Genomic DNA, 27,546 nt, shown 5'->3' with positions numbered 1-27,546 from the left:
CATAAAAGTCTCAAGCTCACCATGTCATCAATTTAATGAAGGACCAAACAATCAATTCGACCAATGACATAAATTAACCAATTTCAATACATTATGATGCAAACGGGAAAATTAAAACTTCACAACCCATTTTGAAAAATCATCCCAAACTCAAAGAGTGTGAAATGTAGTTAGCCCTTAATTTTACGGAGTAGGATTCTCTCTCCTATTTTTTTTCCCTCACTTTCCCTCCTCTTCTATTTGAACGGTCACGGTTAAGCTACGTCAACATCTTATATTAATTTTTTTTATAGAAAAAGAAAGACAAAATAAAGCATGTGAGAGGAGGGGATGCAAGGGGAGAGAATCCTAGTCCTAAATTTATGAGCACAAGAACAATATGCACTGCAGTCCTCAGAATTATATGGAGGAGGTTATTTATGCTAGTACGCCCTACGCACTGAATGCTATACCTTGAGAGCCATACTGTTTCTTAGTCCATCAAAGAAAATCCGAGTACAAAAGTTTAAGAGAGAAGAGGACAGATCAGGGTCAGAGATAGCGTGCATACAAGACAGTACTGCAATAATGAGACAGCTAGATCAAAAGATTAATGTAGGACTGCTTGCAGTGGTATATATAGAGTACTGCAAATATCATACTTTTGGTGCTTATAATTGCCCGCCGATCGACTGGAAAAGTACTCACAAATATTCATGGCTCTTGCTTGTGACTAAACGAGTGAACTAAATCTTGCAACAAACCATAGTCAGGAGCATGCAGCTGTTGCTGCTGCTGCTGATGATGGTGATGACGATGAGGATTCATGAGGTTTGAGTATAACATTGAACTTGGTGGATGATCATGGTAATGATTTGGCAATTCCACCTGGTTGTTCACTGGGAGAAATTGAGCTAAGAATTCATGTGAATATCTTGCTGATCCGTTCAAAGGTGCCGCTGCCAAAAGCGAATTAGGTGACAGCATTCCGACAGCGTTCATATGAGATTACCACGAAGTGTTGCTGGACACTGGTGTTGTGCTGACCTTCATATGTTGTGATCACGATTGATGGATCTTGGAATGATCTCTCGACACGCTTCTTTACAATGCATTTTTGTGTAGTGCATCTGTAATAACTCCTGAAAATTTAAGCAAGTAGTAATTGAAAACTTGTGTGAGTTCACCACATATATCAATTACATATGTCTCATGTTATAAGCTTTTCTAACTAAGAAATGTAAAAAGTTTGTAAATATCATATTTAGGTGGAGTGAATCAACCACTAGATCGAGAGCTAGTTATATATCAAACCAAAGTAAGTACATAAAACATTATACTAATACGTGATTAATTAGGCTTAAGTTGAAGGCTAACATGTTTTTTATATGATAGTGTACTAGAGCAATTTATGCGTTGTAGAAAGTGTTTTTAACTTCAAATGCAGCCTATATGGTTTAACTAGAGGTACTGGATTTGATTCCCATAAATAACGTATTTGTTACTTAATTATAGCTTATTCATTGAGTCGCTTAAACAAAATCCTTCTCCTAATATTGTTGCATCAAAGAAACTTCATAAAGTGCAAATTAATTATAACTATATATGAATGGCCACTAATAGATATTTGAATTGCATGTAACAAACATTTCATCATCAAATAACGGCTAGTGACCGGCCAAATGAAATAAACGGCTGTTGAAAAATTGGAGATTAGTTCACATCCACAAATCATTATCAATTGGATTTTTTTCCTTTAGGAATGTACTTTCTACTGGAATTAAATTAAATCAATATATATATATATTAACCTAGGATAAGGGCTATTCTTGACTGCCTTCTGTCCGTACTTCCTCCATCTGTATCCATCTTCAAGGTGATCCACTTCACTCTTAGTCAGAAAGGCAAACCGTGGTTCCCTCTGCGGTTTCTCTTCTTTTTGCTTGCTCCTGAATCTCACAATTTCAGAAGCTTCAGTCAACAATTAGCACTACCTAATAAAAGAAATAAAAGAAAAAGAGAGACAAGACACCCAGTTTCCGAAATGATCTGAACAAATTAGATATAGTTTTTCTTGAAATATGTTTGTGCCAAAAAATGACCTACTGTATACATGTATGTGTGTGTGTGATTAGGGTTCAAGATATAGATCCCAGTTTTTGCTTTAGGGTTTAGGGTAAATATAAGGAAGATAATGAGAAAGCGAATAAATAAAGAAATATCTCTTCAATTAATGACACAAGGGGAGAAAAATGCACTAAAAAGTTTTCGTTAATTAATTTGGTTAATATGATTTGAATTTCTCAAAAAAATAATAATAATAATAATAAAAAATAAAAAAATAAAAAGGAAAAAAAAGACTTTGAAACGGCTTCAGACAAAATACAGTCAAGCTAGGGAGCCCTATTTATCCATATACACCAAGAGAGGAATTAAAATTATGAATGAAAGTAATAAATAACAACTAAAACTTCTAATTAACCTTTACCATGAATCTAGCCACAAGGAACCAAAAAAACCTACCCTTTCTTTGACTTGTCTTCATGATCTCCATCAGACCCTAATTTTGGCTGTTTATTTTTCATGCTCTTATGATCTGAATCGTCATCTAAAACTTGATCATCACCAGCAGCACCAGCAGCTTCATTAGATGAAGAAGATATTGAGGAATAATTTGGTGTGGAAGGGTTTTCAGTGGTACTAGTAGTCCCCACTGAGTGATCTCCTACACCTGCTGCCTTGTTTGAGTTGTTATCACGATCCAACGGTGGAGATATGACTTCGGATGAAGAACATGACATGTCGAAGGCTTTCGAGAGGGTGTTGTAGTCCAATGATCCGTGTAGGCAGTCGGTGAAGCTCATGAACGGATTAGGATGATCAGATTCAAACCCATTTAGGGTTTGTGGGTCATCTGGTTGATTTTGGCATGTGGAGGAATTGCCATAGTTAAGAATGGAAAGCTTGACTTGTTGATCTCATGGGGGTTGTAGTCGAAAGGATCGTACTGTAAGGATTTTTCCTCTCATTTGACATGGTAGAAGAAGAAGAAACTTTTGAGAGATGTGAGAGAGATGGGGATGAGATTCTTGCTTTGTTATTTTCAGAGAAGATCAGCTTTAGGTTTGATTTTTATCATTGCCATTTTTTAATAGGAGGGTGGGAAGGGGAGAGAGAGAGAGAGAGAGAGAGAGAGAGAGAGAAGAGTAGATCGGATGGGATGCTAGCTAGCTACTTTTGGCTGCTTTGCGCACTTGGCAGTTTCACAGCAATAGTTTATTTTCTTCATTTCTTATAAATTTCCTTCCAACTAAATAACTACTAAAATTCACTTTTTATGTTTGAGATATTAAAAAGTATTTAAGATAAAAAAGAAATGAAGAAAAGTAGCGGTAAAGAGGAAAAAAATAAAATGTACATTATTTACATCTCTTAGCCCATCTTCTTCGTTCCTCGTTCTCCATTTATATTTCTCTTCTAAATAACACAACAACTAAAAAAGTGAAATGATTATAACATGAACCCAATATCCTTAAGAAAGATGACATTTTCATAAAGTTGAAGAAGTTTTTGAGATTGGGAGTGCTATAGTAACCTTTGTACTTACTTTTTCATTTTAACTTTCTCACTTCTATTCCTGCTACATGTATGCCACTAGTACACAAAACTAAAAATTTAATTATTTTTTGGTCAATAAACCAAAATCTCTATTAATTATTGAAACCCTCTTTGTAAACCAAAAGAGGGTGAAAATATTACTTAGTCTTCTATCACACAAAAAAAAATGATGGGCAAAAATGTAATTTCATAAGTCCAAATTTTACTGTTTTTTATTGAAGCCTCACCTACAGGTGATGTTAAAATACCTCCAATATTAAATAAAAAATAAAAAAGAACAAAAACAAAAACCTCCCGCTTCCCCACGTTCTCTCTCTCTCCTTCTCATTTTCTAAAAAAATGTGTTCATAGGCACAAAGTGTGTAGGCAAATGCTAATATAAATTACAATAACAAGGGAGAAAAATAATGGGAATTTTTATATAATTAAAATTTAATTTTGAGTGCTAGTGAAGTATGATGACATGAAGAGAAATGAAAATATTGAAATGAAGAAGTGAAATGGTTGCTAACATTTCTTTATTGGGATATAAGAATTGCCGTTGTTGAAATCTCTTTAATTCACAGAGTTTGCAATCGATCATGGATTAGACATTGAAACCACTTAGAGCACTTCCATCCATTAGCTTTAGACATGGCTAGCGCCAAAATCACTCCAAAACACTGTTCACCTATTATTTTGAGTCTTGGTATTTGGCAGCCAGGGCTAGGGCTATGACAATTCTGACCCCAAGCCTAACCACGACAGATTAACGTCAGCCATATGAAAATATCACGTGAGGCTCAATCAAAAACTGAAATGCAACGATCTTTACCGCGTGATACTTTTTTGACCTTTCGATTCGAATGGTAACTTCTGCTTGTTAGTGTATTTATTATCTGTGGGTAAGGATAGGGACCACTTAAGGGGTTGTAGTGTGGGGGTCAAGATGTCCAAGATAACGGTTTGCTGAAAGGGCTTACACGTGTTAGGGATTGGGCACCGTCTTTTGACCGTAGGTGGCACGTGGGAGCGACATTCTGTTCCATCACACGCCTATGTCTAGTTGATTGGCCCTTCACGTCATCTCCGTTACGGAAACCCCCGAATTTTGTGGCTCGCTTTTTTCCCGTTTCCTGAAAGTCGGTCAAGGGCATCCCCTCAAGATTAAAAAGGTTGGTCGAATACCAATTTCGTATGATAATTATACATATTGACAAACTAATTTGATTGTTTTTTATTCCTCAAAATATAACCAAAACAAAGTGTTCAGACTCCAAAAGTACTTTATCCCAATTTGCAGGCCTTAAGGCTCGTCCGTATGAATAAGTAAAGGTTGATTATACATGTTCAACCACTTGTACTATATTTTTTTTTTAAATGATCAAATGATGGTTTCTTCATGACAATCCTTTCTTTTAGATGTTTGAAAAATTTACAGAGGTATTTCAAGTGATATTTATTTTCATTTACAAATAAAAAGTATAAATTTGAATCTTGTGAATGATAACTTCATCCTTAGTATAAATGTATCTTTGTATATACAATATACTTGTTCAATTGCAGAGGGCGTGTAAGAATATGAGGACAAAGTCTTACATTAGCACCAAATCATGTAAGAGTTTATAAGAGGTTGAACTGCTCCCTGTATTGTCAATTAATTTTATGGTAGAACCTCAACTTTCTTCAATATAAAGTAATCGTTTAAGCAAAAAAGAAAACTGTAAAAAGAACCTCGTACATAAAAGTATATATCATCCTTGAAAGGATATTCTTGAGATCATGCATTCAGTAAAAAGAATGAAAACAGGATTAGTCTAGTGATGAGAGCGGGTAAAGTGATATGTAAGACTATGTTGTGTTTACAGTTCTAAACTCTCCAATGCAAAATAATAATAATAATAATGAAGACGATAATCGGAGGCAATCAACTAACTGAGCCTAGATACTAGCTGTTAGATAGATTGAAATATCACGCGCATATAGGGGCATTGGAGCACAATTGATCGTGCGGTATGCCGCAACTCTTATCATTCATGAAGTTGTATATGATTTCATATCTTAGGCCAATGATTTTAAATTGGAAAACTTTCTAGTTCTTCAGTACTAACAGAAGTTTCCCGCTTGTGTCGGATTTGAGGGTTTAGATGGGTGCACTATTTTGTATGCATGCATGACATGCGCTAACATACTTTATAAGTTAGTGAGCTGCGAACAATGATCACTTTTAGAGGTTCGGCTTGCTTCTCCCCTATTTTTTAGGGTTCTGGAGCCCTGAAAAAATAAAGAAACACAAAAAGAACAAAAAAAAAAAAAAAAAAAAAAAGACGAGCCATAACTTAAGGGGCGAATCCACTCTATGTAGAATTGACCTAAGAGATTTTCCTTTTTAGTATATTTGCATCAGGTTTAGCTACTACTCTAACTTCTCGAATCCATTCAACACATACAATTTCATTTTCGTCAATATACCCTGCAATTTGTACTTGAATTCCTTTTGTGTGCATGTTCAGTTATTTGATGACTTGCAATATATAGTATACTCTGCAGACCTTAGTCCTAACCAATAGGCATCGGTGCTTCTATTTCTCACACAGATTCCCCATTAATTACTGTCATGACAATTAGAAGTAATTTAACTTAAAATATTGTGATACCATCATTGTTACTATCACTATTATAGAATTGTATATGAGATTTTTATCTCACATGGCTTCTTGAAGGTCAGAAATAAATATAAAGTCCGCGTTAGTATTATTTTTTGAATCTTGATATGTTTACATGGTCAACGATCATATTCACAAAAAATAATTTATATAACATTTTAGAATTAAATTATACAAAGTAGACTAGTACTATTTATATATTGTTTCTTCATTCAATTTGCCTTCATATATTCTGCATGCCTTTTACACGGTTTTGTGTGTGTGTGTAATATATAAAACAAACAAATAAATATTTGCGCGTCTCATGCATAATCATTTCCAAAACGACCTTCCACTAATAAAAAATGGCTATATTGACCAAAACATGGCTACCATATTTGTTTAATGAGATCAAATGATATATATTATCCAAAGACGAATAATAGTTTGGTACATAATGTTTTGCTACGATTAAGTTATCTGTGGAACAAAATGTCGTGACCAAATTGATATGACTGATGTAGAAATTAATCTTTGGCGTCAAAGAAATCATGATTTAGATCGATCCATCAGTTTTATGTTCAATCAGAAATCATATATGTATATACCGTGCATATATATAACTCTTGCACTATTCTATAGAATTTAGAGTTGACTAGAATAATTTACGAAGCTATGTCACATTCTACGTAATCATATTTAAGGCTGACTAATTTGAGTTTAGGTAGAAGAAGAACAGCATCTTAAAATACATAGAAATTTGCTCGAATCGATTTCCAATAGGAATTAAAGTGGGAGTAATAATTAAGTTGGAATGTATCATATGCTATGACATGGTTGGAATATTTTTAGTGGTAAGGCTTTTTATACGGGAGGAGAGCATCAATCTAAAAGAAATAATTGTAAACGCAACCAAATTGAAGAAGTAGCTTGAGATTGTTGACAATTTAGTGTCCTTTTCGCAAATGATAAAAGGAGTATACTATCTGTATCTGACAAGTGACATTGCCATTGGCATGGAGTGTTGGTCAATGAAGAGCAGGTTTATTTGTTAGGTCTAGACAGTAATCCTACACGGAATAAATAGACATAAAGAATATATAGAATATTGAAATGTATTTTCTTTTAGAATAAAAAAATGCTTAGAATTGGATCATCTCTGGGTAAAATATTCAGCACCAGATTTTGCATTAATATGATTAATTATATATAATCCAAGAATTTTAGTATTGGAGTGAAGAAACAAGTAATCATGCATGACATATAGGTCTAAAGAATATGAGCAATTAAATTCTACAAATTAATTAGTATATATGGGAGGTCTTTTGCACTAGATTTCTTCTGGGATTATTGAACATTTAAACATGCCAAACAAATTAGCTGCGCAAGTGTTCAGACCCTTGTACTCTTGGTGTAAACTATGAACGACTAATCTAGGCTTGGGAAGGATCTCCCATGTAAGTTGAAACTTGGTCACGTGATAGAGCGTTGCAAGCATAAGGAGATATATTTTTAGCGATGCAAAAGAATATATTTTTTTTCTTTGAGAGTACTTGTTCATGGTACATTATGAACTAGATGGAATTTATCGTATTTTATTTTCTTAATGTGATCAGCTTCACAATTTGTAACCAAAAGCAAATTAGCGAAACTGATCACTTTGTGGAACTAGGAAAATGATACGAGTCCTTATCACCAATGTACTTGAAAATAAAATGGAAGATATACAAAAGAACATATGATCTACGTAATTAGCTAGCGTGTTTGACTGTGGATCATATAAGTGGTAAGTTCACCGTTTTTTGTTATAGTTAGGCAAATAAATTTCTATAGTACTATCCTTTTTTGTCATACTAAATTCAAGATCACTAACCCTAGCTAGCGAGAAATGCAAATTCATGCCGACAAAGATTAGTTTGGTTGAGTTAGTAAGGATCGTTCTCTTCACTTGATTAAGACCAAGGTTTGCGTCCCGTTGCCTGCAATCTCTCTTAGTGTGCAATGTGTAAAAATAAAAAAGAGGCTAAGACCACCTCTGTAATTTCTCAAAAAGACTTGTGGTATGCCTTAACCCTGAAATGGTCCCTCCCCCTAAACTTTTTTCAACCATAAATTACTTTTAGTTTGTAGGGTTTTCAGTTAATTAATCTGTGCGTGGGTGTGTGTCACCCTTCAAATTCATGCAGTCTGAGAAAACTAGCTAGGGTTTTGTCAAAGTTTAAATGTGAAAGGAGGATTTTTCCTTAAATTAAGTCAGAAGCATTCTTGACTGCATCCAACCACTAAAGCGTCTAGATTGAAAGGGAATCTATTCAACCTTAAGCTTTTCCACCGGAATTTCATAAAAAACTCATTTCCCTGTAATGTTCAAGCTAACATGACAGCTGCTCCACCAATGGCTTAGATATTATTTTTTACAGAGGAAATGAAGGGGAAGGATAATGACATTTTTATATTAAACAAGTATTGACATGAATCATCAAGGATAATTTATTACAAATTCATGACTAGTCTATCTTTATTTAGGTATATATGCTCAAAAGGTCAAAATTTACTACAATCCACTGCCCTTGCAGTATTAAAACAGAGAGTAGCTGTTTTTTCTTCCACAACTTGACATTTTATTATACTAATCAGTTTGGACATAGAAGAACATTTTGACTTAATTGGCGTTATACATATTATGTAATATGATAATTATTTAGTGACATCATTCTAGATTAGCTTTCACTCCCTATATAGAAAGAGGGGAAACTTGGTAAGCAATTCCTTATTAGGGTTTGATATTTTATTAAGGTTATTCTTGGTTGAGGAATTTTCAAGTCCCAAGGAATTAATTAAGGTCAAATTATTAAGGAACTAATCACAAAATGTTAGATAGGAGGGATGACGAAGGCCCTCTATGACTACTACAAGAACATGTGAGAGGGATTTGCAAATCCCTCCTTGGAATGTGTCATTTGCAAAACTCTCCTACATATCTCTTGTAATGATCATAGAGTGCTTTTCTTAATCCCTCATATCAACTTTTTGTGATCCATTCCTTTCTAGTTTGGTCTCAATTCCTCAACATAAGGCATACAAAAAGGATTCTATGTGTTTAACAACAACTGGGAAAAACTAATGCACGTATCCGGATACAACTTATATCGGATCTACCGATATCTTGGCGAGTGCTGAGTGCAATCTTAGTACAATATGGATAATTTACACGCAAGGGCATTATATATATATATATATATATATATTATAATATTATTTATTAGATAAACTTTAATTCTATATCAAAAATGTGTACAAGAGATTAAAGATATATCTCCAAGTTCGAGCATAATCCAAAGTCAAGCTCATATAACCAACAATCACCACAATCCTAATTTAAGCCATAATGCTAAACCTTGACAACCACCACAAAATCGAAGCAGTGCTGCCATAAAAGTCATTTCAACTAGCATGAAGAACCTATGCAACAATTGACAGATCTGTAGACTCAGAACTTGATCATCAAAGATCCAATTGCGCATAAAATCGAACATTAGAAGGCAAAAAAAAAAAAGGTATTGGCATATCCTAACAAAATTCTTCAAAACTAATGATGTTTTGTGAGTGGCACGAAGCATATGTGCTTCGTTTACCGTCCTCCGCTTCCAGACTACCACTAGTGGCTAGCATATTTAAGGCGAAGGGGTAGCATTTTATTGAAGATCAGAAGAAAAAAAAAAAAAAAAAAAAATCTTTCACAAAATCATGTCTTCGGCCTTGAGTTGGGCTTTACTATCTTTGTGACCCTCCTATTTATATTACAGTGCGGCTAAAGACACTCACATGTCCTATTTCTTCACTCATTTTTAATGACATATTTAACCTCTTTGTAAAATGACTTCGAAGCCATAATAAAAAGCCGTAAGAATAAAACGAAAAAGAAAAGAAAAAAAAAAAAAAAAGGATAGCCCACAACCTCTAATCTCTTCCCTTCCCGTCTATGACTGATAGCTGCTGGGAAAAATTCGCAACGGGTGTGGTGAGGGCCTTCAATTCTTAATATAAGGACATACCAGTATAACATACGCAAAAATAAAATATGATATAACAAAGTGATGAATAAGGCATCCTCTTGAAAAAATTACTCACTGCTGCTGTTAAATAAGAGTTAACTAATACAAAATTATTTCCGTAATTATTAATTTGTGTTATAGGATTTAATTTCTAATTGTAATTAGTGTAAAAATATGACTCCTTGTATTGATTTGTGCAAAGTATTTTAATATAGGGTTATGTCAAATCCCTATTAAGTTACGAAGATAATTAGAATTTTCATTATTATAATATAAACGAAAGTTAAGAAGTTAATTCCGTGATATTAACTCTTATTTAACAGCTACTCTATATACTCAATTGAAGACATACATGTCATGAATTCTACATGTACAAGAATAAGATTTGGAGGCTTTCATTTTAATATATGAACTCTCTAGAAGATTTGATCTTTTGGTGAATAAATAATTTAGTTTCTTCCGTACGTAAAATATACCTAATAAAGTAAACATATGCATGGTTGGCCTTGATTTTTGGTAACAAAAAGTTTAAAGGGAGGAAGGCTACCTCATCTCAGGGAGACAGCATACCACAAGTTTTTTTGAGGACTTACAGAGGAGGTCATAGCTCTTTTTTTTTTTTTTTTTTTTTTTTTAAAAAAACATATCGTCTTTCAAGAAGGATTGCTGGCAACGAGACTCGAATCTAAGCTTTTTTGTAGTAAAGAGAACGATCATTGTTAACTCAACCAACTCTCGTTGGGGTGTATGGTTGGCCTTTGAATGGATATCTTGCTTGTCATGTTTTGTTATAATAGAACAGATCAAATTTCATGTAATGAAATTAATTAAGTTGTATCTATAAGTCAAACTTTCAACCCCAAAAATCCGGCATAATTCACAGACTACATTTTTACATGTCAGCACTCATACGTATATGCATCTTATGTAAATACACATTATGAATTTATAGCTCCTCGTTTGACAATTTGATTAACGTTGTCATCATCGTCATCATCTAATTAAAGCACATTTATAAAACTTGTAGTCTGCCAAAAGTTAACTCATTTGCATTTTTGAAGTGTCTAGCTTGGATTCTCCTCCTTCAAAGCCATATATATCCTTTTTGTATGGCACGATACATTTTTATGAGTGATGTGATATTTGATGCATGGGTTATTTTCTTAGTTTCCAAAATTATGTTGTCGAGTTAATGCTAATTAAATTTAAACCACCGTTCAAGTATGAATATTTATGAAAAATTTGCTCTCATACAATATAAACATATTATGTAGTCAGACGATCTAACATGAGAACATCCTGTAATATGTAATATAGCACTCAAGTCCCTATGTCCACGGTAGTCTGAAGAAGTTTGGAGGCCATGCAATTTTCTTTTGTAATTACATGGCTCCTCTTCGGATTAAGTGTTCAACCTCAAATTACAAATTGTTAAAAGGAGGATAATTCCATGCAATGCACTTAACATTTTGTGCAAGTACATTCACGATATAGCATATTATTCAGTTAAAGAAACAAAGAGAAAAAGGGATACAATGATATGGGAAAATGTGGCATTTGATATATACTGCAGTCTTACGTTCTTAGCCCCATTGTCTGCTAGAAAGTAGAAACCCTACCACGTGCGTGACCTGAATTTCCTTTTAATATAAAATCACTTTAGAAAATTACAAATTCATTCTCACTTTCTTAGATATTTCTTTCACGAACGTTGAATGGTTCAAAAACTAACGGTTAAAAATTTCATGTAAAGTAAGATCTAATTGATTCTTACAACTGTTAAATCTTGCATAGTTTAGATCATTGAATAGGACATGACATTTATCCGAACTCTCTCGCTCTTTCACAGTGAGATGAATTAGGAGGTTGTCAATGTCACTTTTTTGAGGTTGAGTGTTGAGCGTGAGTGGGCGTTGTTGATGGGAGGTTGTCATGAATCACTCATGACATTCATTCGTCATTCATGATTGGTTGTTATCGATCAATACTTGATGAGATGACATTCATATTATTAGGGTTTTTTGGGTCAAAATCAAGGGCTATCTGCACTCGAGTAGTCTTGGACGACGATTTCACGTGGACCCAAACTTTGATGGACTTAGCCTACCAAATCCAAGAGAAAGAGTACTCGTCTTGAAAGGAAAATGGTCCAAATGGATGCTTGTCCAAAAAAAATGAAAGGAAAATGGATGCGACTTAATAAGGAAACACAAGTTTCCCCTAACCTCTTATGCATTCAAGGTAGGATACAAATCAATATGCTGATGTGAAACGAGTGATTGGCAAAAGAAAGAAAAGTGACACACGTAAATGGAATTAAGTTTAGAATATCCCCCTAGCCACGTTTTGTGTCTAAACAACTGTTTAGGATACAATATAACGCTAACCATATATTTGTTTAAATTAAAAGTAAAAAATGAATTGATCGTGAATGAAATTTACAGTTTTCAACTCCCATAAAATGACGGATTCTGAAGAATAAGTTTCATCGTGGCTAATGTATTTTCTATCTTCAGCTTTTACAAACTGTAAAGTTAGGATCTGTTTCCCCATTCAACAATCTGGCGATTGATCAGGCTCGACGACAAAGAGAAAGAAAAAGCAAAGTTTGAATTTCCTCCAAAAAGGAAGTAATGCTCTATGTATACCATGACTCTCAATCCAAAGCAAACGAGGCCTAAAAGCAAATATACAATGACAACCTCGAAGCCCATTTCAAAGAGAGGTCTTCTTCGGGTCATGCGAAAGTGGGCTTCACGCTTCTAAGCCATAAGGCTGAAGCTATGGACCTCATCATGGGGAACCCCCATTCATCCAGATTCCAAACGGACGAGAGAGAGAGAGAGAGAGGGATGATACCCTGGAGTGGTGGTGGAACAGCTGTGGTTGTTCCGCGGAGACCTTCATGGAGGACGCCCATGTGCTTGGCTTCCAACGTCAACACAGAGGAGCTACGTGCCCAGCTCGGTCAGCTCCACTCTGAGGCTGAGACCGCCAGAGCCAAAGGTATATACATAAACATATACATACATGTATATATTTATATATTGCTTTCCTCTCTTTCATAATATTTTATATAAATTGGGGAAATACCCATTTGCCTTTTTCAATGAAAAACTACATTTTTATGCTCATTTCATTGCAAGTTCCCGCCTTGTTAGTTTCTTTTGTTGTTATAACTTTTTTGCTGAATAATTTGTATGAAAGCTTCTTTCTTTTACAAAATTACACAATTTTTAATATGATGATTAGATTATCTGCACTTGTTAGTGGAGAAATTTTGATATGTTAATCACTAGTTGCTTTTAGTTGATGTTATAACTAATTAAGGAGCTTTCAATCCAATATTTTGGTGATTTGAGTTAGAACTTAGAACAGATAATTGACAGAATTTAACAACATTTCATGGTTGTTGGCATAGCAAACAATGCCAGATTGAGGCTTTTGCGGCTGTCAGAGGCAGCCGAGAAGCTGAAACGGCAAGCAGCTGTTAATGTCCAAGCTGGGAAGGAAGACGATGCAAGGGAGCTGCTCTTTCAGAAGAAAAAGGTCATGGAAGCATTGGAGAAGTCAAAGCACCGCATAGAATTTCTTGACGAGCTTTCCACAAAGCTTAATGAGGTAAAATAAACTGTTAAGAATTATGGAAGAGATTTTCCAGTGTAAGCGGAGGAATACTGGATAAGATCGTTGTTTTTAGTAATTCAGTCGAAGTTGGAAGTCCACTAATCCAATATGCGATTCCATTGACAAAAATCGACTATCACCAAAATTAATCGTTGTTTTGAAAAGGACATTTATAGGTCTGTAACTGGTTCATGATGTTTGAAGCTGCCATGTTTTCAACTTTTCCAGATTTGTCTGCAAAATTGTTATCAAAACTTAATCATGATTGCATAGAGAAGATATTATACGCTATCTTAGCTCAGTCGAGCCTTTAGAAAGGAGGTCAGGTTAAGGTTCAGTTGGTAGCCACACATCTTTAAAACGGAGGTCCCAAATTCATAACCTCCTTCCTCGAAATGTCACAACTGATAAAAAAAAATAGTAACCACTAGTAAGATATACTTTTTCTTAATGTTCTTATTCCAATCTTTGTTCCCTTACTGTAACTTATTGAAGATCTTTACCTTTCAGCGGTAATATGATCGGAAGAAGACTAATGTGGTTTCAGGCAATTTCTCTGAAAGAAGGGCAGCTAATCGGGAATGTTTCTTTGGATCTTGAAGTTGTCAGAGAAGATGCTTTTAGTCCAGTTCGAATTGTATCACCAACAGCTGAAGTTGCAGAAAATTTGGAGGTGGGCAAAGAATTTGTCTCAAATGATCTGAAAGAAGAAACACCGCTTCTTAAAGACAGCCAAGCAAGCTTACCTGTTGAGCCAGAAGGGGAGGACCTTCGAGAACCTTTAAACAGGGGAGCTTGGAATGAAGATGAGACACTTAGTAGCTTGAAGGGATTAACCTCTTTCAATAGTTTCTTAGAACATCTGGATCATCAACTCAAAAAAATTGAAGCAGAACTTATCACCATATTGAGGATCTCAACCTTGGTAGTGGACGGCCAGGAGAAATCAAGAAATTTTAAAGTGCAAAAAACGATGGAACTTCTTGATAGTGTCTCTGGTGTTAGACAGAGGTATGCGCATTAGTGAACTCAAAAGTTGGTTTACATTTTCAGTTGTCTCCTTTACAAGAGTTAACCATCACAAATATTACTCCTCTACTTGTATGTTTTATCAACTTTTGTTTGTTTGTTTGTTTTTTTTTTTTTTTTCTGATGATGCATGCTCATTGATAAACTTCATTTCTGCTCATGATCTCTGTGGTCACAGGATTTCAAGCATCAAGATGGCAAATGTGGAGGCCCGATAAGGCTTAGTTGTTTTATTCAATCTCTAGAATCCGGTAAACATTGCATTTTATGTCTGAGAAATTAACACCTCCGGCACTGCTTTTAGCATGAAACTTGCTTGTAATGACTGTGTTTGTATATTATTTAAGCAATGACAGTGTTTGTATATTATCAGTCTCTTTGTTGCAAGTATAGTTACTGTGTGAAACATGCTATATGCATGAATTTCAAATTGAGAAACCGAGGTTGTGGAAGTGCAACTCCCCCCCCCCCTAAATGCCTGAATTTTGTCAAGTTTTCTTGGTGTTTTAGGTCTTTGGAAGTTCTGAACCCTGAACTTGATATCTAATGGAATAATTAGGGAACAGTTTTTTGAAAATGGTTTTTGCTCTTTGGTGACAACATATTGTCCTTCATTTGTTTCTCTAAACAGTTAATAGCAAACATCCCCATATGATGCAAAGAGATGGGTGAGATTTAAAGTTTTGGCTGTACCTCCAGTATCGATAGACCAATGCACCTCTTCAATCTAGGAATGCATCTTCGCTTTGGTGTGAAAAGATACACTACTTATTCATGGTAACTAGTTTTGTTTAATATGACTATCTGTTGTCATCAATAGATGTCATATTATCCCTCATTTTTTTCATGCTTTTTCTTTTCATGTACCTATTTTTCACCCATTTTTGGATCAAATAGTTATACCGCGGGATAAAAAGAGATGTAAAACAATATTTTACAGTGTAATGGAGAAACTAATCAACATTTGACTGATCCCGGCTCATAATACTATCTTTGTCCATACTGCCAGGTAGGCCAAGTGTTACATAAATCTGTTGGCTCCACCTTCTGTTATGAGCTTATGTTTGCATACTGCTGTACTTTTTGCCATTGGATTGTAAAGAACAATTAACAGCTACTTCATTGCCTCATCCAGCATCCCGTAAAATTTAAATGCTTGGTCCTGAAACACTGTTGCGGTCCCTCCCCTGTAGATGAGCAGGCTGTATTTTTCCGTACCTGAATGTGTGTAGGGCAATGCATGCTCTCTGATGAACTCATAGGCTTTCTATGCAAGAGACCTTTCACTAAAACTATAGGGACTGATATAATTTGCCAAATGACTCCAGAAAACTAAGAAACATTGACTCCAGAAGACAAAGAAACGATGAAATGAGATCATCAAAGTTCCATTTTTATTTGAAACCTAAAGTATTTACAAAAGAATTGAATTGAGTTTTCTGCTCTGTAGTGAAATTATCAAATCATGTGCCTAGTTCTCTACACATGTACCGTAAAAATTCGGAATTCTCACAGTTTGCTTCTGTTAATTCCTGTAGCAAGATTTGTTTGATGCCTCAGACTTTCCATTGAGGGAAACCTTATTGGAGTCGCTCACATGTTGCTTCCCATTAGATCAACAAGAGTAATTTTGCCACTGTTGTTGTGTTCCAAAGAATCAAATTGCTTGGATATCTGCAGGATGTCACTCTCTGCTACTCTCCCCATCTCCTTCAGCTTGTATATGACGAACTCTGATTTGCTGCAGCATTAAAGGTAGAAAGTATAAACTTAACATAGATACATATTCTTTACAGGACGATATTCTAAACTAAGGGGAAGGGGACAGGTTCACTAGCGTAGCCATCTGGCGTAACCCACGTTTGCTAACATAAATGCATATTGGGAAAAGTTTTGAGTTTTTAGAAAATTCCAAATTAGAGAAAAATTAGGGGAAAACAAAACTGGTTTAAATTCAGATAGGGAAAAGTTAGGGGTACCTGATGCATCCATCATTATCTAGGTCTGCTGCCAATAGGTCCCTGAGGGTGATCTCCTTCTGAAGAACCCATTTCGCGATTCGGCGATTCCGCTTGTCGATTCTAAGCTCAGTCAAGTACAGAAAAGCCCTAGCAACAGCTAATGTGCTAACCAGTAACCAGATTATTGCAAAACACCTACCCCCAACTGTCTGGAAAGCGAAATCGCCGTAACCTACCGTTGTCACAGAAGTAACAGAGAGGTAAAAACTATCAACCCAGCTCATCTGCTCCAGAAAATGTACTGCAATTGTCCCTATAGCTATACAACCAATAACCACTCCCAATGCCAACCCTACCTTGATCCTTATTCTCATTCTTCCTTTCTCTTTATCGATCATGTACGTCTGAATCATGTGGTTGAACTTCGTCTCATCGATAGTGCTCAGCAACACCGATTCTTGCCTGTCGCAGATGTACACCACCAACCCGTTCAGCAGAATGTCGATGAATCCAAAACCAACCAAGATGAAGAAACAGGTGAAGAGCTTGGTAGCCGTCGTGTCAGGAACAATGTCGCCATATCCAATCGTACAGAGCGTGACCACAATGAAGTACAAGGCATCAACCGGCTTGTAAGTGGCTTTCCCCTTGAAACCCCCGGCTGTCAAGATTATGACAATGCCGATAATGACATAGACAATGACGCCGATGAAGGCCTGGCGAACAATGAAGGGTGTTGATTTACGGGCAGGCCTTGGATCATCCAGGGAGTCTTGAATGAGCTCCTTGGTGCCAGTGAACACCAAGGGAGCTGAATGGGAGCGGCGCTTGAGCTTCCTTCGCTTGTTCTTGTTCAGGTTCGCGATGAGATTGGCGTAGGAGGTAGAGTTTGGTGTTGCAATGATGGGGAGGATAACATCAGAGCTGACTACATCAAGATAACCGGAGGGGTGGCTTCTCATTCGTGGTGTTCTGGCCGTTGAAGTGCTCGAAGACTCTACTTGTTGGTCATCACCTCCGACACCAAGTGCTGTCTCAGTCCTGGAAATAAAAGGTTCGTCCATGGTGATGATTGGGGTGTCTGCATATATTGACCAAAATTAGCGGTCCCAAGTGTTGGTATTATCGTTATGTTTTGTTTGTTTTAAGAAAGCAACATGAAATATAAATATAAACAAATGAACTCCAACTACAAGTCAATCCATAGAAGTGAAGGTTTGGCTTAAGTTTGAGTGGTTGCGTCACGTAAGTTGAATCCTTTTTCTTACTTCCACAAACCTGGGGACGCTTTATATATAGTGTGTGAGGTGATAGTCTACCGACACGGGAAAAATCTTGGGCGTCATCGAAGATATATTTATGCACATTTACTGTTGCTCATCATCTAATCACACTTATCGTTTGAGTGCGACACACACATTAAAACACGTTTTCAACGTTAAGGGTATAATATCTCGTCAACCTAGCAAGTTACTTAGCTAACTAAGGTTGTCAAACTAGTGTTTAGGTGTAGTACTCTGGTCAATAATGAGGTGATTGTCTATCGATTCACAAGTTCAGAGAAAATTTTGAGTGTCATAAAAATTAGTTTGTATGTATGGAACATATCAGCTAAGCTAGTCGTTCACATGAATATATATTTTTGGTAATAAAGTTTTTAATTCCAACTTTACCCTTAGAATAAAAAATTACCTCCAATGTAAAAGTTGACCAAGGTTGTCAAATTGCTGTTCAGATTTAGAACTTTAAATATATTAATGGGAGGTATAAAATTGTAAACTTCATATTAAATTAAGCAGTCGTTAGCACTGAGTGTTAACTTATTATAATAATTATATTATAATTAGATATAAAAGAGCATATTATTATCTTTCTATAGTTAATAAATAAACCTCAACCACATGTTCTTGCCAACATAGATGGCAACTAATTTAAAAATTGTGGGTTAAAGTAATTAAAAAATCCAAACTTGTTGCAGTTAATATTTAATTAGATTGTGATTATGTAAATCTTAACCGTTAATTCTTATTAATATTTATATTATTTAAAGAGTAAATTTCTCACTCTTTTACAAGTATAAATAAAAACACACGATTTAAGAAATATCATCACAAAAATTTTCAAGCCTCTTTTCTCTCTCTTCTCTTTGACGCACCCTACCACAAAACTTACATTATATTTGGGTGAAGAATGTAGACATCAAAATTTCGGTGAAATGAATGTTGACCAATAATTAAAATTTCAACGTTCACGTGTCACATAAATTTTACATGTAGCGTGTGATTCAACGAAAAATCGAAATAAATTGGAAAAGTCATCAAATATGACACGTGTCAATACCTGGCAGAAATGATTTATTTCATCTGATTATTTAAATCCAAAAATCAAGTTTTGGAATTCTATAAATAGGAGGCCAAGGCATTCATTTTGGGGGGAGGAGGAAGAAAGAGGGAAGAAAGAAAGAAGGAAGAAAGAAGGAAGAAAGGAAGAAGCGTTGAAACTCTAAAGCTCTCAAGCAAATCCCGAAGGATCAAGAAAGCAATCTTCGTTCTTCGTCAAATCCACCTTTAAGATCAAGCCCCGACGGCCCTTGAAGAACTTCCACCAACTCAAGATCAAGCCCCGACGGCCCTTGAAGAAAGTGTTCATCGTTCATCATCCGTTCATCCTTCAAGATCAAGCCCCAACGCCCTTGAAGAACTTCCACCAACTCAAGATCAAGCCCCGACGGCCCTTGAAGAAAGTGTTCATCGCTCATCATCCGTTCATCCTAAGATCAAGCCCCAACGGCCCCTTTGGATCAAGAACCTCAACAAATCCACACATCCAATCAACCTTCAAGATTAAGCCCAGAAGCCCTTGAAGATCCGCTCATCCATCAACCTTCAAGATCAAGCCCCAACGGCCCTTGAAGAACTTCCACCAACTCAAGATCAAGCCCCGACGGCCCTTGAAGAAAGTGTTCATCGCTCATCATCCGTTCATCCTAAGATCAAGCCCCAACGGCCCCTTTGGATCAAGAACCTCAACAAATCCACACATCCAATCAACCTTCAAGATTAAGCCCAGAAGCCCTTGAAGATCCGCTCATGCATCAACCTTCAAGATCAAGCCCCAACGGCCCTTGAAGAACTTCCACCAACTCAAGATCAAGCCCCGACGGCCCCTTGAAGAAAGTGTTCATCGTTCATCATCCGTCCTCCTTCAAGATTAAGCCCAAAAGCCCTTGAAGAACTTCCGTCCTCCTTCAAGATCAAGCCCCAACGGCCCTTGAAGAACTTCCACCAACTCAAGATCAAGCCCCGACGGCCCCTTGAAGAAAGTGTTCATCGTTCATCATCCGTCATTCTTCAAGATCAGGCCCAACGCCCCTTGAAGATCCATTCATCAACTGTTCATCCTTAGATCAAGCCCCGACGGCCCTTTGGATCAACAATTCATCCACAAACCTACACCCTACGAAGATAGAATCAGAGGACCAAATTACAAAGAGATTGTAACCCCAAAATCATTAATACAAAATATATATTTTGTACACGTATTCTTGTCGCTTGTTTCAGGAATTATTCGTGTTTACAAATTTGGCACGCCCGGTGGGATATCTCTACCTCTCATCTCTATCCTCAAATCATCAAAAAACGCAAATGGCATCAAGAAAGGATCAAGATGTTCCTGCAATCAAAGCAAAGAACAAGAACATCATCGCCGCAAGTGGTGATATTTCGGGCATCATAACCCGAAGTAAGGCAAGAGATCTTTTTGCCGTGGCTTCCGCCCCTGCATTAACTCTGTCAAAGGAACAAGAGCACCTGAGGTACGAGCCTGTGATCACCCTGGCCTCGCTAAGGGCATCAAGGGGGGAAAGCCCGAGGAAATACTCAGAGTCCCTACCCTCCGACGCTGATTCGAGCGGCAGTACAACCATGCAAGTCATGACCACTGGAGCAACTTCAATCGAGGAGCAGCTAGCTCAGATGAATGAAGCAATCGCAAAGCTCACACGAACTGTGGAAGAGAAGGACTTGCAGATTGCCGTACTTGTCAACCAACTAGATGCGTTGCCCGACGTGAAAGTCGACCCAATTGTTGGCCTATTAAAGAAAGAAGGCGACGAAGAAGAGGAGCCACCAGCGGAGAAAGTCGAAGAGAAGCCGAAGTTAGACCAGGCAACGACATCTATGGGATCTCTCTCTATCTAGCAGCTACAGGAGATGATCGCAAGCACTATCAAGACACAGTACGAAGGAAGCTCGCATGACTCCGTACTGTACTCAAAGCCTTACTCCAAGAAGATTGATGCTTTGAAGATGCCAAGGGGTTATCAGCCCCCAAAATTCATGCAGTTCGATGGAAAAGGCAACCCGAAGCAACATGTCGCCCATTTCATTGAAACTTGCAACAATGCTGGGACAGAGGGAGACTACCTCGTCAAACAGTTCGTGCGTTCGCTGAAAAGTAACGCTTTTGACTGGTACACTGACCTCGAACCTGAGTCTATCAACAGTTGGGACCAGCTAGAAAGGGAATTCCTCAACCGTTTCTACAGCACTCGTCGTACTGTAAGCATGCTAGAGCTGACCAGCACGAAACAGTGGAAAGATGAACCTGTCGTTGACTACATAAATAGATGGCGTTCTTTAAGTCTGGATTGCAAAGATCGTCTTTCTGAAACCTCTGCCATTGAGATGTGCGTTCAAGGCATGCAGTGGGGACTACACTACATCCTTCAAGGCATCAAACCACGAACATTCGAGGAGTTAGCCACCCGCGCCCATGATATGGAGTTAAGCATCAACCGTCATGGGAAGAAAGAACAGATCGCCGACTACAAGAATGACAAAGTTTTGGGGCCAAAGGTGGATAAGGCTACGTGGAAACCCACCAAGGAAGCAATGACGGTCAACACAACTCCAGTCAAAATCCCTACACGAAGCAAGGCAATTCAAACCGAAGCTTTTCGTGATCAAGAGATACGTAGACGCACTTTGAAGGAGCTTGAGGAGAAGACTTATCCATTCCCCGACTCTGACGTGGTTGCCATGTTGAAAGACTTGCTTGACAAAAAGGTGATCGACCTACCTGAGTGCAAACGGCCAGAAGATATGAACCGTACTGACAGTCCAAGGTACTGTAAATTCCACCGCTTCATTAGTCATCCGACGGAAAAGTGCTTTGTGCTAAAAGATCTCATCATGAAGTTGGCTCAGAAAGGGATCATCGAGCTAGATCTTAATGATGTGGTGAAGTCAAACTATACCACCGTCACTTCTGGCTCTTTGAACTCAAAATCTTCACCTCAACCGCTGGGGGCATGCTCCAAAACCATGTCAGTCAAGTCAAGTGAAGTTGAAGGATGGACTTATGTCACTCCAAAGAAAATGCACAAGAAACATAGGTCTCCTCCGCAAGTTCGCCAATCGGAAAGGGGGCAAAGCAGCTACCGTCAACCTTCAAAGCTACATGAAAGTGTTGAGGATGATGAAGTTATGACACAAAGATCGTCAGTTGCCATCACAATGCGCGATTTCTTCCCCAAAGACTTTTTCAATCACTCAGTCAAGACTCATTGCTATAAAAATTGCAAGGAATGCCTCTCTAAGATTGTTTGACAAATTCAAAAAAAACTCCTCGTTCGCACGAGCCTAAAAGGCGACAACCAAAGCTCCTTGTCCGCACGAGCATAAAAGGCGACAACAAACGCTCCTTGCCTGCATGAGCTGAAAATGCAAACGGCACCAAGACGCTCCTGGCCCGCAAGAGCATAAACTGTGTACGGCAAAATCATCATCAAAATCATCATCAAAACCATCACTCATTTGAACTACGTCATGACTTGATCCCTCCTCAACCAAGGGTACGTAGGCAACTTGAAACTTCAAAACTTCAAGTACAGTCACATCACCAACAAAAACACAAACACTTTGAAGAAAAAAAGCGAATTCGAACTATGAATACTTTATTTCTTTAAAGGAATGATTTGGTTACAAAGCCGTATTACAAGGGTGAGCATCACACCAACGTCACCACCGAGGAAAGTTGTGACCAAAAGACACTACACAGCATAAACTCGCTGCAGTCTTTTGCACAACCACACACGATAAAAGTGACACTTTGGGACAAGCTTCAAGTAGCAGTGGTAAAGAGCCCACGACAAGCAGTAAGGTCAATGTGCACAACAAAGTCACCGCCGAGGGAAAACCGTGACCAAAAGGCATTACACAGCAAAATCCCGCTGTAGTCTTTTGCACAACACTACATGGTAAAAAGTGGCGCACTGCAACAAGCACCAGGCAAAGAGTACAGTTGCACCCACATCTTGCTCACTCCGTCACCAATTCCAAATTCACAAGAAGCTGCCACCAATTGGGAACATGGGTAATCCGTCAAAAGGCAGCAAGGTAATTTGTGAATGCAGTAAGTACCTGTAAAAAAAAAATACATATGTTACTATGTATTAAAAATATATATATATTCTCTACTCAAAAAAAAAAAAAAAAAAATACATATGTTACTATGTATTAAAAATATATATATTCTCTACTCAAAAAAAAAAAAAAAAAAAAAAAACATATGTTACTATGTATTAGAAAATTTAAATATTCTCTACTCGAAAAAAAAAAAAAAAAAAAAAAAATCGAAACACGGTAAAAGGGGGGTTCACGGCAAAGCAAGCAAAAGTACTAGGTATAAATTTATTGTTTATAATTTGTTCTTTGTCTTGGTGTTGCTTCAGCTTTTTGCAGAGGAAGAGAAAGAAGACTTGGCTCTTCTTATTTTCACAAAAGCAAAGAAAAAGGTGAAAGTTCCACCATCGCAGCCATCAAAAGACACGGCTACTGCAGCAATCACTACCGCCAGTGTTAACCTCCCCAGGGACAATGCAGCAATTCCTCCACTTCAGGTTTAACACCTTGCACTACCTCGAGCTCGTCATTTTGGCCACCATGATCAAAATCAACGAAGAGCTTCATTGACCGCTGTCAAACGACTAGCCGGTCTTCAAACTCGACGCCTTACACTCTGCCTCAAGATCTGGCTGTTTCTGCACCTCCACCGTGGCTGCTGCCTTTGAATGTGATCAACAAAATCAAAGTTTGTCAACTCACAACCAAAGATCTCATCCGTCTGCTTGCCTCTGCTGCTGCCTTTGAATGTGCTTGACAAAATCAAAGTCTGTCAACTCACACCCAAAGATCCTCCGCCTTCTCTCCCTCGGACTCAGCCTGGGTTTTCACCCACAGCCTCAACCTTGCATAGCATCCTTTATATAGAAAAAAAAAAAAACGACAATGTAGAATAAGAAATAATAAAATAAAGTAAAATGAAATGATGATGTTGGGAAGTAATGATGAAAGTAAAGAATAAAAAATAAAAAATAAAAAAATAAAAAAAATAAAAAATAAAAACAACTCTGGTGGATCAATCCACCGAAAGAAGAAAAAAAGAATAATAAAAAAAAATATATATAAAATAAAATAATAAAAAATAATAAAATAAAGTAAAATGAAATGATGATGTTGGGAAGTAATGATGAAAGTTAAAAAAAAAAAAAAAAAAAAAAAAAAAAAAAAAAAAAAAAAAAACTCTTTGGTGGATCTGTGCCACGGAAAAAAAAAAAAAAAAAAAAAAAACTTTGGTGGATCTGTGCCACCGGAAAAAAAAAAAAAAAAAAAAAAAAAATCTTGGTGATGTACATGTTTTCTCTGTATTTAGCACAATACACTAAATAAAACGAAGTATCTTCATTGATTTTCGAAAAATTACAAGTGCGAAAAAAAAAAAAAAAAAAAAAAAAAAAAAAAGTGTCTAACAAAGAAAGAGAAAAATGGAGCCTTCACAAAGGTTGTTCACGTGAAGCCCCACTACTCGGCCAAACTCCAGGAGCGGGAAGCACCGAAGATAGATCATTCGAGGCCCCAATACTTGGTGGAATGCTTGATGACGCAGGAAAAAGGTGTCTCTGGAAGAAAGACGCAAGCCTTTGACGGTCACTTTGAATGCGACCTTGAGATTCTTGCATCTCATCAAGCTTCCTCTTCATGCCCGACGAATAGTTATTTGCAAGCACATGCAAACTTCTATTCTCGTACTTAAGCTGTTTAATCTCCTACTTAAGATCTTCCACCTCTGCCATCAATGATTCCACCTGACGGGACCGAGCAAGCAGGCGTTGGCCCATGTTGGACACAGAGCCCGTACACTGAACACTAAGAGCGAGGGACTCTTGAACGGCCAACTCATCGGACCGTCCTGAAAGCAGCCTACTATCTTTTGGTGTGAGGAGGTTCCTAGCTACTATTGTAGCTGTTGTTGCATCCTGCATCACTGAGTCTTCACCTGTAAGAGGACCGTTAGGAGATAAGAAAGACGGGCACCATACATTACCTTGACGCGGCACAACCGGATCACTGCTGAGGCTCAATTCTAAGCTAAGGTTCGATGGGTTAGCCATTTTTCAAAGGTGTTAAAAGAGATGGGTGGATGGAGTTAAAACTCAAAAGGCCGGAGATGATTTTCAGGAATGAGCAACCTTCAAAGTATGCATGTTACAGGTGATCAATACCCCTATAAAAAGGAAGAGGCGCTTGCTCAGAAATCAAAGAGGCGTTGGTTCAGAAATCGAAGGGCCGCTTATTTAAAAGTGAAGAGACATCGCTCTGCAAATCTCAAAAGCTGGATTTTCCGGCGTAAGTTAGGCGACGCTTTCTCGGCTTTCCAGAGCACGGGTGCCACTTTGTCAAAAGATCACGTGGAGGTCATCATCGCAGCTACACATCTTTAGCCGACAAGCGCAAAGTTCGGCGACGCTTTCTTTGCTTTTCAGAAAACGCGTGCAGCTTTGTCAAAAGAGGCGCTCGTTCAGAAATCGAAGAGGCGTCGTTCAGAAATCAAAGAGGCGTATTCAAAGATCGAAGAGTCGTCACTATTTCAAAAAGCCGGATTTACGGGATCAAAACGTTTGTCGACAAGGGTAAAAGAACAGTACCACTACTTGCTATTGGGAAATCCCTATATATGTCGACCTTCATCTTTTATGGCAAGGAAAACCTGCAAACAAGAAAAAAAAAATGCCCAACTCTTCCTCACTTTCGAGAGTACACTCCCAGCAAAGCATCTCAAAATGCTCAGTTTTCTTCCTCTCCGGGAATACCCTTGCAAACAAATGACACCAAGGCAAAAGTATCTCATATCATCAAGGGCGAAAGCAAAGGTATCTCATATCATGCTTTTCCCCTATCTTTTCCTTTGCCCTTGTTCTCACCTGCCAGGACAAGGACAGAGAAAGCAATATGTCGGAACCTCCACTCAAACTTGCGTTGCCACCAAGAAGTGATGGTCCATTCAAATGCAAGGTTTGCATTTAACTCCTGCATCAGGAACAAATAGTACAAGAGAAGATGCTAAACCTGCATAAGGAAATACCACTTCTGCAAAGGGGAGCAAGTAAGGCAAGTGAAAATGATACATTGAAGCATGTGGAGACAAGCTACAACTGCATATGCTGAGCTATCCTCTAACCCTCTTCAATACGAATTGGAGAGATTGAACAAAGAAACAGAAAAAAATGAGTAAGCTCAGACCTTCGGGGAAGACCAAAAGAATCCTGCTGCCCAGTTCAAGAGTAGCACAAAGGAAAATCAACGAGTGGAGGAGACCAAAAGAACCCTGCACCCAGTTCAAGAGTAGCACAAAGGAAAATCAACGATAGAGGGAGACCAAAAGAATCCTCCAGCCCAGTTCAAGATCAAGCCCCGACGGCCCTTGAAGAAATCACAAGTCCGATTCAAAATCAAGTGTTCACCACCCTTGAATCAAATTCAACTCCAGATCAAAGGAGTAAGTTCAGACCTTCGGAGGAGACCAAAAGAATCCTCCAGCTCAGTTCAAGAGTAAGCCTGTGGAAAATCAACGATTGGAGGAAACCAGAAAATCTTCCAGTCGAACTCAAGATCAAGCCTCGATGGCCCTTGAAGAAATTTCCAGCCCAATTCAAGATCAAGCCTCGACGGCCCTTGGGTTGACATCTACATTAAGGGACTTCAAAACGCATCTTCTACACGTGACAAGCACATGTCTACGACGCGCCTTGAAGTGGGGGCATTTGTAGACATCAAAATTTCGATGAAATGAATGTTGACCAATAATTAAAATTTCAACGTTCACGTGTCACATAAATTTTACATGTAGCGTGTGATTCAACGAAAAATCGAAATAAATTGGAAAAGTCATCAAATATGACACGTGTCAATACCTGGCAGAAATGATTTATTTCATCTGATTATTTAAATCCAAAAATCAAGTTTTGGAATTCTATAAATAGGAGGCCAAGGCATTCATTTTGGGGGGAGGAGGAAGAAAGAGGGAAGAAAGAAAGAAGGAAGAAAGAAGGAAGAAAGGAAGAAGCCTTGAAACTCTAAAGCTCTCAAGCAAATCCCGAAGGATCAAGAAAGCAATCTTCGTTCTTCGTCAAATCCACCTTTAAGATCAAGCCCCGACGGCCTTTGAAGAACTTCCACCAACTCAAGATCAAGCCCCGACGGCCCTTGAAGAAAGTGTTCATCGTTCATCATCCGTTCATCCTTCAAGATCAAGCCCCAACGCCCTTGAAGAACTTCCACCAACTCAAGATCAAGCCCCGACGGCCCTTGAAGA

At 37.6% G+C, this 27,546-nt stretch overlaps 2 protein-coding genes and 1 pseudogene across 5 annotated transcripts; 1 reads left to right on the top strand and 2 right to left on the bottom strand.

The window, feature by feature from the left end:
- Positions 1-453: 453 nt before the first annotated feature.
- Positions 454-3,221, bottom strand: LOC125480886 (annotated as a pseudogene).
- A 9,823-nt stretch (positions 3,222-13,044) lies between these two features.
- LOC103965990 lies at positions 13,045-15,904 on the top strand. 4 transcript variants are annotated; one of them, XR_007250702.1, is made up of 6 exons: positions 13,045-13,282; positions 13,698-13,897; positions 14,451-14,914; positions 15,111-15,183; positions 15,564-15,709; positions 15,873-15,904. XR_007250702.1 is itself a non-coding variant. In XM_009379112.3 (5 exons), exons 1-4 carry the CDS (start codon positions 13,060-13,062, stop codon positions 15,148-15,150), a joined length of 927 nt encoding a protein of 308 aa, XP_009377387.3. In that variant the 5' UTR covers positions 13,045-13,059; the 3' UTR covers positions 15,151-15,183; positions 15,564-15,904. The 4 variants fall into 4 exon arrangements, 2 of the variants coding, with proteins under 2 accessions (XP_009377387.3, XP_009377379.3); XR_670129.3 differs by having other exon boundaries at positions 15,830-15,904; XM_009379112.3 differs by having other exon boundaries at positions 15,564-15,904.
- Positions 15,905-16,040: 136 nt separating this feature from the next.
- On the bottom strand, positions 16,041-18,178 carry LOC103965979 (two-pore potassium channel 3-like). Its single transcript, XM_009379093.3, has 2 exons — positions 16,912-18,178; positions 16,041-16,673 (listed from the first exon to the last, which is right to left on the bottom strand). Exons 1-2 carry the CDS (start codon positions 17,955-17,957, stop codon positions 16,526-16,528), a joined length of 1,194 nt encoding a protein of 397 aa, XP_009377368.2. The 5' UTR covers positions 17,958-18,178; the 3' UTR covers positions 16,041-16,525.
- Between the last annotated feature and the right edge of the window lie 9,368 nt (positions 18,179-27,546).

The sequence above is a fragment of a genome, unplaced genomic scaffold, assembly GCF_019419815.1.
Source record: "Pyrus x bretschneideri cultivar Hongxiangsu unplaced genomic scaffold, Pyrus_bretschneideri_v1 Contig37, whole genome shotgun sequence".
Taxonomy (NCBI): domain Eukaryota; kingdom Viridiplantae; phylum Streptophyta; class Magnoliopsida; order Rosales; family Rosaceae; genus Pyrus; species Pyrus x bretschneideri.
Note: the sequence above shows the minus strand (reverse complement) of the source record. Positions and strands in the feature narration are given on the sequence as shown.